Source organism: Trachurus trachurus, assembly GCF_905171665.1.
Source record: "Trachurus trachurus genome assembly, chromosome: 24".
Taxonomy (NCBI): Eukaryota; Metazoa; Chordata; class Actinopteri; order Carangiformes; family Carangidae; genus Trachurus; species Trachurus trachurus.
Window position 1 is genome coordinate 3720645 of NC_139910.1, and position 14587 is coordinate 3735231.

Here is a 14587-nt window from a genome sequence, read left to right on the forward strand (position 1 = left end):
AAGAAAATGTTTGAACTTCTCCTGATGATTAAACTAAACCCTGTTTCTCTTCTTCTTCCTCTACTTCCTCCTTTTTCCTCCTCCTCCTCCTCTTCTCCTTCTTCTTCTTTTTCTTCTTCCTCCTCCTCATCTTTTTCTTCCTCTCCTCCTCCTCCTCCTCCTCCTCCTCCAGAGTCGGATGAGAAGTACATTGTGCTGATCTTTGAGAACGGCCTGGCCATGAAGGAGCAGATGATCCTTGAAGACATCCTGGGAGAGATCGGCCGGAACAACGAGCTCATCAACTTCCCGGTGAAACTTCCCTTCGAGGAGGCGAACATCCGTCTGGTCAACTACAACAAGGCCACCAAGCAGAAGCAGGACAAGGTGGGTGGAGGTCCACAACCAGAACCAGAACCAGAACCAGAACCAGAACCAGAACCAGAACCAGAACCAGGACTAGAACTAGAGCTCCTGGAGACGTCTTAAAGCGTTTTTTTTTTACAATCTGGACCTTATTTCTATCATAAAATCCGATCATTTCCTCCCCCAGATAACTTTGGTGTCATTCCAAGTGGTTGTGATGAAATGAGCTCCAGCCGAGAGCCGCGTATATCCGTATAATGGAGTCTACAGGGCAGCAGAATGCAGCCTCTAAATAACACATTATCTGCAGAGAAACTCCTTCATTTCACCAATATTTAGTTCTGATAGGCTAGTGCTATTCCCCTCTGAGTCCGTTGTGGCATGTTATCAACATCCGGGGTCTGTAGGTTGACCTACTGACCTCTGACCTGGATGATGTCATCTCTGAGCGTGGCTTGTTGCTACCGCTAATGCTACGGTTCGTTTCTGCGCGTTTCCGACTTGTCAGAACAAAATGAGCAGCTGGATGAAGTTCAGCTTCCACAGGCTTCCTCTCCTCTCAGGTCAGAGGTCTGTAGGTCAACCTACAGACCCAGGATGTTGATAACAGATAACCCCGGACTCAGAGGGGAATAGCACTAGCCTATCAGAACTAAATATTGGTGAAATGAAGGAGTTTATCAGCAGATAATGTGTTATTTAGAGGCTGCATTCTGCTGCCCCGTGTACTCGCTTTATACAGATATACGCGCCTCTCGGCTGCAGCTAATTTCGTCGGAACGACATGTAATGACACCAAAGTTATCTGGGTGAGGAAATGATCGTATTTTATGCTAGAAATAAGGTCCAGGTTGTAAAAAACGCTAGTTATCCTTTAAATATCTTTAGCTCACTTTTTCTCCTGAGTTGTGTCTGTCAGGTTCCCTCACTTCACCACTTCCTGTCTCTCTGTGCAGCTCTGCAGAAAACTAATTCAACTCAATTCAATTCAGTTCAAAAAGCTTTGTTGTCCATCACGAGTGACAGAAAATCGCCTTCAGTTTGGGCTCAAAACAATAAATAAAATGAATTGAATTGAAATCTTTATTTCGAACATGCATGAAACAAAACTTAAACAAAATCTCCAACCCTAACCCTTAAAAAAAAGAAAAGTTTTATAAAGTATAAAAGAAAAAGTAATATTAAATAAAACATCTACAACACCAAAATGCAAAGAAACAAAAGGACAACATGTTCAAAAAGGAGTAGGAAGAAGTAAAAGAACTTATAAAACTCCTACCCCGTACACATTTTATCTTATGCATAAATCACATTAAACAGCTGTAATAAAACAGGTGCAGCTTGTCCTAATAATAATAATAATAATAATTATTATTATTTATAAATATTAAATAAGAAGTGGATGTTTTTAATCCTAAACTGGGCGGGTGGAGGAGGAGGAAACCAGCGCCTGAGGAGACGAGGTTCAGGGAAAACAAAACCCAGACATCAAAGTTAGAGCAGGAGGTTTATTATGGAGACGGAGGCCGAGTTTTTATTTGAATTAATCATTTTAAATTCTGTCGTTATTGAGGTTCAGATTATTTTAAAAGTTTTCAAGCTAAATATTTGAGGAAATTTCCAGAAAAATCAAAAATGACTGATGGTTATTCTGTTTTTTCTCTCTGTTTCTCTGCAGGTGAAGCCGCCACAAACTCCTCCCAGGACCCCCCTGTCGTCGCCGGTCGGGGGCAAGGTCGCTCAGGTCACGCAGGTTACCCCGGTAACGCCCGTCGCGATGCCCGTGCGCACGCGGATGTCCACGCGCCAACAGACCAGCTCGTACTTCGAGGACGAGGACGAGGACATGACCGACCTGCAGCCGACCTTCTCCGGACCAATCTTCAAGTAGGCGTCGCCCCGTAGTCCGTAGTCGTCATGGTTACGGTTGATAGATGTGTTTGACACTTTGTTTGTTGTGTGTGTGTGTGTGTGTGTGTGTGTGTGTGTGTGTGTGTGTGTGTGTGTGTGTGTGTGTGTGTGTGTTGCAGGCTGATGGTGTATCCTCCTCCTCCAGCCAAAGGTGGCATATCCGTCACTAACGAAGACCTGCACTGCCTTAACGATGGAGAGTTCCTCAACGACGTCATCATAGACTTTTATTTAAAGTCAGTAAACTCACTTTTTATCCTCACAGTTATTAAAAAAAGAAGAAAAAAAAAAAAGGTAACACTTTAGATTAGGGAACAAATATTCACCATTACTTAGGTGCTTATTAATATGCATATAAGTAGCTACTAGCTCCTTATTAGTGATAATTAAGCACGTATTAACACCTTATTCTACCTCTATTACACCATGAATTAAGATTTTTCCTGATATTAACTCCCAATTATCGCTTATTTATTGTAAATTAATGTAAATTGCTATACTAATTCAGTTTATCAGTGATAAAGGAATAATTACTGTTCTTGTGCTTCTGCCCCTGTACAAGGCCCTAATAACCCACTGGTTATTCACATCATTATTCACATCATTATTCAGAAACAACAATGTATTAATTTACAATGAATAAGCCATAATTAGGAGTTAATATCAGGAAAAATCTTAATTCATGGTGTAATAGAGGTAGAATAAGGCTATGTAGAGTAAGGTGTTAATACATGCTTAATAATTACTAATAATGAGCTAGTAAGATACTAATATGCATATTAATAAGCACCTTGTTAATGGTGAATATGTGTTCCCTAATCTCAAGTGTTACCAAAAAAACATCTATGTGTGTGTGAATGAAAACTGACTCTTCTTCTTCTTCCTGTTTTTGTCGTTTTCTCAGATATTTAGTTTTAGAGAAATTGAAAAAAGAAGATTCTCAGAGAATCCACGTCTTCAGCTCGTTCTTCTACAAGAGGCTGAACCAGCGGGAGCGGAGGAACGTCCCCGACACCACCAACCTGCCGTCAGTCCCTCAATGTTGTTTCTTTTTAGTTTAAATTTCACTTTCTCATGGTAGTTTGTAGTTGCTGCTCTGAGTTTGATTTGTCAAACGGAGCTGAACCGATCGGAGTCGGTGGAAGTCGTGGTTAAATCTGTGTGTGGTTTGTTTCTGGTGTTTCACTGTTTAAACTGTTTTTGTGTTTGTGTTTTTCTCTCCAGGATCCAGAAGAGGAAGCACAACCGGGTGAAGACGTGGACCCGACATGTGGACCTGTTCCAGAAGGACTTCATCTTCGTCCCCATCAACGAGTCGTGAGTCAGAACCAGAACCAGAACCAGATCTCTAACTCTGTGTTTACACTTCATGGTTCACTTGGGCATACTTGCCAACACTCCTGATTTACGCGGGAGACTCCCGATTTTTTAACCCCATCCCCCGCGATGCTCCCGGTCATTAATTTCTCCCGCTAATCTCCCGATTTTACTGTGAAGGAAACAAGTGAGATTGTGGGGGATATTTGTTGCAGTATCTGGCAACCCTGGCCTGCCTGCACGTATGAGGCAAGCCGGTGACATGACTCTTTCAGTCACTCACTGGAGGCAGTGATACAAGTAGTGTTGATACTACTTTTTTTTTTTTTTTTTTTTCAATCTGAAGCAAACGTTGTCTGTTCCCTTTATGTTCTTTTCAGAGTACACCAGAATGCTTCATTCATGTGTAAAAATCACAACATTGTTCTGGGGGGGGGAATGTCCCCAGACACAGATATACCCCCTACAGGGTCACCTTTGGTCAGCCTTCTGGTAGCCTACTCATTTCAACAATTAAAACTGCTATTTTCAGAATCATTTATTGAATATCAAAGAAACAACAGTTTCAGAACAAGGTTCCTTCATCAGGTTTAAAATACAAGGCGAGAAATGACGACAATTTATACAGGCACACCTGGCGAATTAAAGCAGAAGTAAGCGATCCGGTGGTTTTGGCTAACTTCCTGTCAGCAGATGGAGTTAGCAGTCCCCGCCCTCGTCCCTACGTCACCACATTCACGCGCATCCCTTGGCTGCACACACAGAGAGGACCGCCCCTTTATGCCGTTCTCTCTCCTCATTGGATAAAAACTGTAGGATACGATAAATGTTTTCTCCTGGGCTCAGAGCAGAGCAGAGGGACTGACAGACCCGTGTTTCAGACCAAACACTCTATGTAAGTGATTGCTGTCGGAAGATACAACTATTGAAGACTTATATTAACACAAATATATCACTTACTTCTGCTTTAACCCTGATACACCGATGAAAAAAATCTCCCTATTTTTCACAACCCAATGTTGGCAAGTATGTTTGGGCCACATCGAGCATCACGGCCTGTAGAGTGAAAGTAGACTCTTATTCATAACTCTCTGACCCGTCCCCGTCCCTGTGTGTCCTCAGAGCTCACTGGTACCTGGCGGTGATCTGCTTCCCGGGTCTGGACGGTCCCGTGTACGAGCACAACCCTCAGTACCAGGCGGCTGCTGCTGCGTTCCCGCCGTCGCCGTCCGCCGCTCTCCACCACACGGCACCGGAGGAGGAGGAGAACATCCCGGACCACTGTCGTCCTCTGTCCCCGGACAAGGACGGACTGGACAGCCCCCCGCCACCGCCGCCGCCGCTGTCCCCCGGCGGCCCCGAGCGGCCCGGGGACGGGGACGTCGCCAGGGACAACGGAGGACAGGAGACGCTCGGTCACCCGGCAACGTCGTCCCGCAACGGCCTGAACGAGTCGGAGCAGCAGTTCACCAGTGAGCCCATCAATTATATCTGTTGATCTGTGGTTGTAGATCTTTATTCACTTTAACACTAATACAAAGAACCAGTTTATGGGATGTAGCGACACCTGGTGGTCACTCACATTTATTTATTGAGATAAAAAGAGGAATATTATTCTCTAGGAACATAAATGATTGATTGATTTTATAAATGTATTGATTATTAAATTAAATTAAATTAATTCATGGTTTGATTTTAATGTCTTTTGTGAGTAAAAAACATTAAATAACCAAAATCAGGAATAAAATGTACAAGATCATTTAAATCAAACAGTAAAACTTTCAGACAAAAAATTACACAAAGAAGATTTTTACCTTCATCAGTTAAAACATAATTAATTTTGGAAGATTTCTTTTAAATCTCTGAATTGTAGTTAATTTAAAAAACTATTCATATATACAGGGTTCCTATGCAAGTACGGAAAAGTATGGAATTTGATTTTATACATTTCCAGGTCTGGAAAAGTATGGAAAATGTAAACTATTGAATGGAAATGTATTTCTTATGTGAAGTTATTTGGGTAAATTATTTTGTATGCACTATTAGCTACAATCTCCTGGAAAATATTTGGTGACATATAGTGACACATAATGTCATACACATTCAGAATAATGAAAACAGACGATTAATTGCATAATTTATTTACATGATACACATCTATTTACTCAAATGTCACAAATTATTTGAATGTTTTTACAGAGAAGTCAATTTCAAATGTGTAGGAACCCTGTGTATAATCCCATATATTATAAATATACACAGTATATACAGCTCTGGAAAAAAAAGAGACCACTTTCACAAATGTTTCTTAAAAGCATCTCTACATGTATGACAGTCGTTCTTTTCTTTTCTTTTTTAAACACCAACACAAACACAACTCATTCTCCTTAATGAGACACTGATGAGGTCATCAATCACCTGAACCACATCTGGTTTTATAGGAAGATTATAAAATAAAACCACTGCTGGGATAAAACATTGACTTTATCCCACAAAAACTGATTTATAAACTCTTCCTGAGTTAAAATATTCTTGCTGCGTTGTTTAGAAATAGATATGAACATGTTTTCTTTGCATTATTATTATTCAGGTCTGAAAAGACTTGATATTTTTTGTTATTTAGACTAGTTTAGTCATTTTCAGCCAATAAAAGCTCTAAATGACAATATTTTTATTTCAATTTTGGGAGAAATGTTGTCGGTAGTTGATAGAATAAAACAAAAAAAATGTAATTAAATTTTTCTCAAATGCCTATAAATAGTACAACCAGAGAAACTGATCATTTTGGGAGTGGTCTCTTTTTTTTCCAGAGTGTATATTATTTTACATACAGTATATTATCAGTTAACTCATCTACGTTTAGCTTTAAATTGGCTCATTAACTCCAGATATAACACAAAATCATCATCCTATTAAAACTACACAACATGTACAACACAGTCATTAACACACAGGTGTGTTTCTCTGTGTGTGTGTTTCCAGGTGAGCTGCACAGAATCAGTGTTTGTTACAGTTCAGGAAAAGGCGACGACGACACGTTCACCTTCTCTGACGACCAGAGCTCCTGTCAGGTCAGAAACACACCGCTCCTCTGTTTATTTATTTATCTGTTTATCTGTGGTGGAAGGTCAAAGGTCACTGACCCTGACCCCCCGTTGTTGTGTCTCTGCAGGACGAGTGCAGCGAGGACGGGACTCTGGCCGAGGACACGCTGGGCTCAGACTCGACGACGACGGCTGCAGCAGCAACGTTGGTCTCCAAAGCAAACCTGTGCAAACAGTGAGTGGAGTCGACCTGCGGGGGGCGCCGGCGCTCCGCCTGAGGAGACACGGAGGAGGAGGAACTCATGTTAATATTTACAGTTTTTCTCAGTTGGTTTGGCTCGTTTCTCTAAACAGAAATTAAATTATCAAAACTCTAAGATCATTTGGTAAAACAGTTTTACAGTTCAACACTATAGATCACTGGCAAAAGTGCATCTCTCTCTCTCTCAAAACAGTTCACTTCATGTCTCAAAACTAAATTTCCTTCTCATACAAACAGTCAGTTTCCCCAAAATGCATCGTCCCTTTAGCAAGTCAAAATGTTTAGATGTTTACATGTTCTACTTTTACTCTTCAGATGTTGTTTCATCTTTTCAAGATTGCTTCAGCAGTTTCTTCACTTAATTCAGCATTGTTTCAACAATTTATTCAACTTCCAGCTTTCAGCATTCACCCGTATTCTCTAGTTCAAATAACCCTAACCCTCTCAGACTGAACCCAGTTTTTTTTGTCTAGCTAACAGAATACAATTGTGTATAAAACTGAAAAAAATTAAATTAATTAATTAAAAATTAAAAAAAACAAACAGGATTTTAGGGTAAAAGTAGCTTACAAGGTTTGACATCACACATTGCACTCCTACTGTCAAGGAAAGCCATTTTTATTCACACGTAAAGTAACTTCCATTGACATGAGAATGACATGTAGCCTACAGTGCTGTAAATAAATATATGGCAGCCTATTCATGGTTTTATGTTCTTGACTCATTTAGACAATTGAACAGACTATTGTGCATGTGATGACTTACAGAATTAAATGATGCTGACATGTTTTGGAGAGAACAACCATTAGACTGAAGTTAGCACAATTTCCAAGTGAATAGATCTTGTTGATCTAAACTGATTGTTGATTCTCAGGCTACCTGTACTTAATCATTTGCAAAGATGTACGAAGACATTTGCAATTTGATGAAATGAGAAATACAATTCTGTTGTGAACAGCTGCCAAGTGGTTTGGAGGGTTGTCCATGTTGTTTTGAGAATGTAATTTCTGTTTTGAAAAATGAGCCAAACCAATGGAGAAAAACTGTAATAATAGAGGAAAAAATAACATTTAAATCAGATTTTAGATGTTTATTATCTGCTGGTGAATCTGCTCCGACACTTTGAATGAACTTTATTCGACGTTCAGACGAACGTGTTGTGACCTGAAGATTCTCAGGAATTTAATTAATGATCTGAAACGTCTCTTCAGCTCTTTAATGCAGAACGAGTTCAGACTGAAACTCATGGTTGATCAGTTTCTGGTTTTAATGACATAAACACACCTCCGTTTTTAAATGATATAAAAAACTAAAACTAAAAAACTGTGATGTTAGTAAATAATAGGAAAGAAAAGTTACATCAAAACAATAAAAATGTCAAAAATGTTTTCAAGCTGTCAGTTTGAAATATATTTTATTTGAGTAGACTTCAGACTTTCAATTTCTTCATACTAATCTTCAACAATTCGAGTACCGCTAATTTCCAACCATTTCATACAGCCTCTTCAGCTTCTTACTGTATATGTTTTAGTTTTACTCTTCATATATTGTTTCAGCTTTTCAAGATTGATTCAGTAATTTCTTCACTTAATTCAGCATCGTTTCAACAATTAATTCAGCTTTCAGCATTCACCCATATTTCCTTCAGGAAATGCATTCTCTAGTTCAAATAGTTGTACTAAAGTCTCTGCTTGTGTTAAACCACGGTAACAACTTGGTGTCACCATGACAACAGTGGGAGGAGACTTCAGCAGGTTCTGTGCTGTGTTCTTCTCTTCAATCCAAACTTTATATTTACATTAAATATGGTTTAGATTTTAGATCAAATCATCTTTTTCTTTTTAGCTGAGGAGGAATCGTGTAAATATCAAGACACAGGATTATTATGAGGACTGGGACTGGATAGTGTCTCAGGTTTTTGACCAGTGGTTCTCAATGTGAGGTTTCGTCCCCAACTTTTTCTTGAAATTTTACCACTTTTTTCTACAATTGTTAAACTTTTTATTTTTATTTTTTTGAGAAATTTTACCACTTTTTTTCTACAATTGTTAAACTTTTTTTTTGAGAATTCTTTTTTTCCTTTTTTGATAAATTTTACCACTTTTTTCTACAATTGTTAAACTTTTTTATTTTTTTTTTTTTGAGAAATTTTACCACTTTTTTCTAGAATTGTTAAACTTTTTTTTTTTTGAGAATTCTGTTTTTTCTTTTTTGAGAAATTTTACCACTTTTTCTAGAAAAATTTTAATTTTTTTTTTTTGTTGAGAATTTTACCACTTCTTCCTAGAAATGTTTGAACGTTTTTGGAGAAATTGTTCCACTTTTTTCCAGAAATGTCTCCATAATATTTCCAAAACTTCACGCCATTGGACCTAATTTGAATGTACAAATTCAAACAAATATTTGTGTATTTCTGGTGTTTGCTTCAAAATGTTGTCCAATGGGGGTCCGTGGTCTAATTTGTGTCAATTTAGGGGTCCTTGATGTAAAAATAGTTTGAGAACCACTGGTCAAGACTACAACACTATTAAATGAACATCAGTTAGATATATGAAAGTGTGTGTGTGTCAAGAAATTAATGTTTTTATATTATAATATTAATACGTCTCTCTCTCTCTCTCTCTCTCTCCAGACCCTGTATTCTCATCATGGACTCTCTGCGCGGTCCGGCTCGGTCGACGGTGGTGAAAACGCTCAGAGAGTGAGTTCAGATCAGATTCTACTAGTGGACACAAAAAAAAAACTACAATCACTTCCTGTTAGGGAAACGAGGGACACACACACACACACACACACGCACGCACACACTGATGTAACTCTCCTCCTGATGTAACAGGTTTCATGAGTGGAGCTTCACAGACACAGTTATGTAACCAGCTGCATCAGCTCATGTTTTATCTGCTTCACTTCCTGTTTGATACGTCACCGTGTGAACACAACACCTGGTCTGAGATCAGCTGTTTGTTTAAGGATAAAATATCTCAACAGGAAGTAGTCAGGGTTTTTATTTATATAGATTTCATCAGTAGTATTATTATTATTATATATCCATGATGGAGGGAAAACTGTTTCTGTAGCTGCAGCTGGAAACATCCCAAGTGTTTTTGAGACATGAAACTGTTCAGTTTAAAGGGATACACCAACATTTTTTTTTCGTGTCTTGTCTCACTCCCGAGTCCATGACCAGCAGATAGACACCATCCTTTCGACTGTGCGTGCAGTAACCATGGAGATAGAGCCGTATCGCCCGTAATTAGCTTAGCTCAAACACTGGAAGTGTATGGGTAGTGTTAGCCTGCCTCCTACCCGAGCCGAAATCAGCAGATTTATCAGAAGCTGATTTCATTTTAGCTCTAAACTAAATATATCACTTTATCCACATTTCAAACATGTTTAGGTGAGAAAGTAGCCGTTTAGATCAGCAGTGTGTCGTTAATTTGTCTAAATACCAGCTGTTTACAATTTTGTTCGGACAAATTCGGCGCTACTCAAGCTAGCCGTTGTGACCGACGCACTTCCGCTTACTTTCACAAAATAAAACACCCGTTGCCCTTTACAGACAGAAAACCATGACGATAGAATCTGTGCTTTTACTTTGAAACAGGAAGCTTACCTACCCTCGATGTAGCTAGCTTGAACCAAAATAAACCGTCTTTGCTTGAACCCTCCGTTTTGACCGATCTGGTCCCGTTAGCGGCATTTGACCGCTCAAGATGCCTTACCGGAGAGTTTTGTCAGCTCTGAGATGAAGATCGGCCCGCCGGTTTCCGTTTGGAGTTGCTGAAGAGTTTCTCTGATGACTTTAGGTAGGAGGCAGGCTAACACTACCCATACACTTCCAGTGTTTGAGCTAAGCTAATTACGGGCGATACGGCTCTATCTCCCTTGTTACTGCACGCACAGTCGAAAGGATGGTGTCTATCTGCTGGTCATGGACTCGGGAGTGAGGCAAGACACGGAAAAAAAAATGTTGGCGTATCCCTTTAAAAGAAGAAGAAAAGAAACATGTCAGAGCTGCAGCCTGAAGCCGTGTGTGTTTCAGGTACCTGGAGGTGGAGTGGGAGGTGCGTAAAGGAGCTCAGCGGAGCTTCGGGAAGGACGTGATGAAGGGCTCGAGCCCCCGAGTGCCTCAGCAGGACAACTTCAGTGACTGTGGAGTTTACATCCTGCAGTACGTGGAGAGCTTCTTCGAGGTGAGAGTCACTTCACATCTTTGTTTCAGCTGAGCCTCATGTGTTTCCCTGTTTCCTTGTTTCCTGTTTCCTTGTTTCCATCAACACCGTGGACTAACGAGCAAAACTCACTTCAGCTCTTCTCCTGTTTGTTTCTCATTAAAAGAATAGTTCACCCAAAATTCAAATTGCACTCATTATCTCCTCCCCCTCATGTGGACTAAGGGCTGGGAGAAGTTTCAGAGTCCTCCGTGGCTTCTCTGAGTTACAGGGGGTCTCGGCGTAGCAGTGCATGTCCATATAACGGTTGCAAATGGATACCAACTGTCTTCGTAACAAAAAGACACACCAAAAAATATCCAAATACCTCCATGCTGCTCGTATGTAATGTCCGTCTTGAACAATTTTGCATTTCGGGGCTTCAATACAAGACGGACATTACATACGAGCAGCATGGAGGTATTTGGATGTTTTTTGGTGTGTCTTTTTGTTACGAAGACAGTTGGTATCCATTTGCAACCGTTATATGGACATGCACTGCTACGCCGAGACCCCCTGTAACTCAGAGAAGCCACGGAGGACTCTGAAACTTCTCCCAGCCCTTAGTCCACATGAGGGGGAGGAGATAATGAGTGAAATTTCAATTTTGAGTGAACTATCCCTTTAATATTTTCACTGTCTTGTTTTGCAACTTGGTTAAACATGGTTTATTTATGTGTCTTCAGTGATTTAAATGTTTTTTTTTATATATGATGTTTCAGGTATTATTTTCCTAAAGCACTTGGACACTGGTTTTTAAGAGAATAGATGAAACACTGTTTGTTGGGGACTATTTTCAGTGGCGGATGAATCCAGTTTAGGTTCTCTAATAAAAACCAGTGGTTTTCCAGGTCTGATGTTTTACTAGTATTGTCCCTCCTGAGCTTCCTCGTCTCTCTCTGTGCAGAACCCGATCCCCAGCTTCCACCTGCCGGTCAACCTGTCGGAGTGGTTCCCTCAGCAGCGGATGAAGACGAAGCGCGAGGAGATCACGGAGCTGATCCGGACGCTCCAGGCTCTACAGGAGATGGAGCGGAGCGGCATCGCCCCTTCGCCACCACCGCCACCGCCACCACCGCCGCCCGGCCAGCAGCAGCTCGACGCCACCGCTCCGAGGCCCGGATCGCCGGAGGGGGAGGAGCCCGAGATCGAAGAGACTTCTGGGTTGCCATTGCCGACACTGACAACGACGACAAACTTTCCCATCAGCCCCTGAACGCACCACCACCACCAACACCCTGACCCTGATTGTACGCTGCTGGTTTCACTTCGATGTGTCTGAAACAACAAACAACAACAACGGTCCTTAACTCTCCCTCCATTAACCACAACACACACATCTACACACCTACACACACACATCATCAAAAACACACAACACACACCTTTAAATTTGTATTGAATAAAACATGACGTGTAAATATGCTGGAGTTTTTCCGCTGCCTTTGTAATTTTACTGTTTTATGACTCATGATTCATTCATTCATTCATCCATTAAGTTATGTTTTCATTCATAGATGTTCTTCCTTCCTGTGGAGAATCTGTGCAGAAGATACTGTTTCTGCTCTTGCATCGTTTTCTTTTCTAAAGCTTCACACACACACAGAAGAGGCGGTGGCGGCGTGGAGGACGATGACGGCTACAGAGACAGTTGCCGACCGCCTGGATAAAGAAAACACAAAGACAAAAGTTCTCAGAGAGTCACATAACGTAGTTCAGTGCTTGTTGTGTCTCTTCCGTGTCGAGTTGGTGGGTGAAATCTTTCAGCATTAAAAGCAAAACGTAGATGCAAGAGCACTTCTGTCGCCTTAGCTTCTTATTCTTCGAGAGTGTGTGTGTAAGTGTGTGTGTGGTTATTTAAAAACCCGAGATTCTTCATTCATTATGAAAGCATTAAAAGTGTTCATGTACAGTTTTACTGAAGAAGAAGGAATTAAAAAGTTCAAAGAATCACAGATATCTGAGACGTAGCATCAAAGTGTTTCACGTAAAAAGAAACGACTAATTAAAAAAAAACTTGTTTACACTGTTCACATGTTTGATTACATGTTTTTTTGTGTGTGTTTCATAAACTAAATACAGTTAAGAGTTATTTACTAAATAAAAATAATTTAAAAAAGCACAATACAAAAACGGATTCAATTCAACATGAGAGCTCAGAAATATGAATAAAATATTATTAAGATGCAACACAAACAAGGTGTGATGTATGAAACTGAAGTAGAGCACAAGGAAAAACTGAAAACAAAACAGATGAAATAGAAAGAAAAAGTATAAAATGTAATTAACGTTTAACATTGATAACATAACATAATTGAAAATAGGACAAAAGAGAAAAAACATTGAAAATCTAGATTTGTCTTCATAGTTGTGTACATAAATCTAAAGTTACGTTAATATAACAATAAAATACAATTAGGATGCAACACAATTATGTATAAAAGTTAAAGCAGAAGTAAGCAATCCGGTAGAAACCTGAGTTTCTTGTCTGTTAAAGTTAAATATAATGAGATGTTGGTTTATTTATCGATTATTTACTTTGATATTAAAGCAGAAGTAAGCGATCCGGTCGTTTTGGCTAATGCTGCGTTCCAGGCAGGCTTTTGAAATCGTAAATTACAGCTTCAAGTCACAACTTACGACTTTGTAGCGTTCCAGGCAACCCACTTGTGTTTTTCCGACCTGTTTTACCTGTGAAAGTCACTATAACGGCCACTCGTAACTTCCGACCCGTGAACTCGTACCAGATCGAACTGGTACGACTTCACAGGTCGGAAAAACACGAGTTACGAGTTGCCTTGAACGCACCATAACGTCTTGTCAGCCGATGGAGTTAGCAGCCCCCGCCCTCGTCATGGATCTATTGGTCCTCGTCCCTACGTCACCACATTCAGGCGCATCCCTTGGCTGCACACACAGAGAGGACCGCCCCTTTATGCCGTTCTCTCTCCTCATTGGATAAAACTTGTAGGATACGAGAAAAGTTTTCTCCTCGGCTCAGAGCAGAGCAGAGGGACTGACAGACCCGTGTTTCAGACCAAACACTCTATGTAAGTGATTGCTGTCGGAAGATAGAACTATTTAAGACTTATATTAACACAAAAATATCGCTTACTTCTGCTTTAATATAACAATAAAAACCTGAGTTTCTTGTCTCCCAGCAATAAAACACACGATCATGTTCCAGGTTTTACTTCTTTAATTTATAATAAACCAGAAACGTCCCCCGTTAAAGTTAAATATAATGAGATGTAGTATGTAACACAAACAAGGTGTTATGTATAAAACTGAAGTAGAGCAAAAGAGGAAAAACTGAAAACAAAACAGATTCAATTCAACATGAGACCTGGGAAATGGAAAGAAAAAGTATAAAATGAAATGAAATATAATAAAAATGTAACAAAATTGAGTTCTTTTCACAAAATTTAAATTTGTCTTCTTAAAGGGATAGTTCAACATTTTGGCAAATTGGCCCATTGCCATAATCCCTATAGTCA

At 40.0% G+C, this 14587-nt stretch overlaps 1 protein-coding gene across 1 annotated transcript in view; it reads left to right on the forward strand.

Moving 5' to 3' along the window:
• senp6a (SUMO specific peptidase 6a) overlaps positions 1–13060 on the forward strand; it is a 36484-nt gene extending 23424 nt beyond the window's left edge. The window contains exons 13-23 of the mRNA XM_084000957.1: positions 173–366; positions 2024–2232; positions 2376–2492; positions 3161–3283; positions 3481–3573; positions 4696–5045; positions 6556–6644; positions 6746–6852; positions 9512–9580; positions 10922–11072; positions 11998–13060. Of these exons, the coding sequence (XP_083857083.1) occupies positions 173–366; positions 2024–2232; positions 2376–2492; positions 3161–3283; positions 3481–3573; positions 4696–5045; positions 6556–6644; positions 6746–6852; positions 9512–9580; positions 10922–11072; positions 11998–12306 (1811 nt within the window). The 3' untranslated portion in view covers positions 12307–13060. The remainder of the gene's footprint in view (positions 1–172; positions 367–2023; positions 2233–2375; positions 2493–3160; positions 3284–3480; positions 3574–4695; positions 5046–6555; positions 6645–6745; positions 6853–9511; positions 9581–10921; positions 11073–11997) is intronic.
• The last annotated feature ends 1527 nt before the right edge of the window (positions 13061–14587 follow it).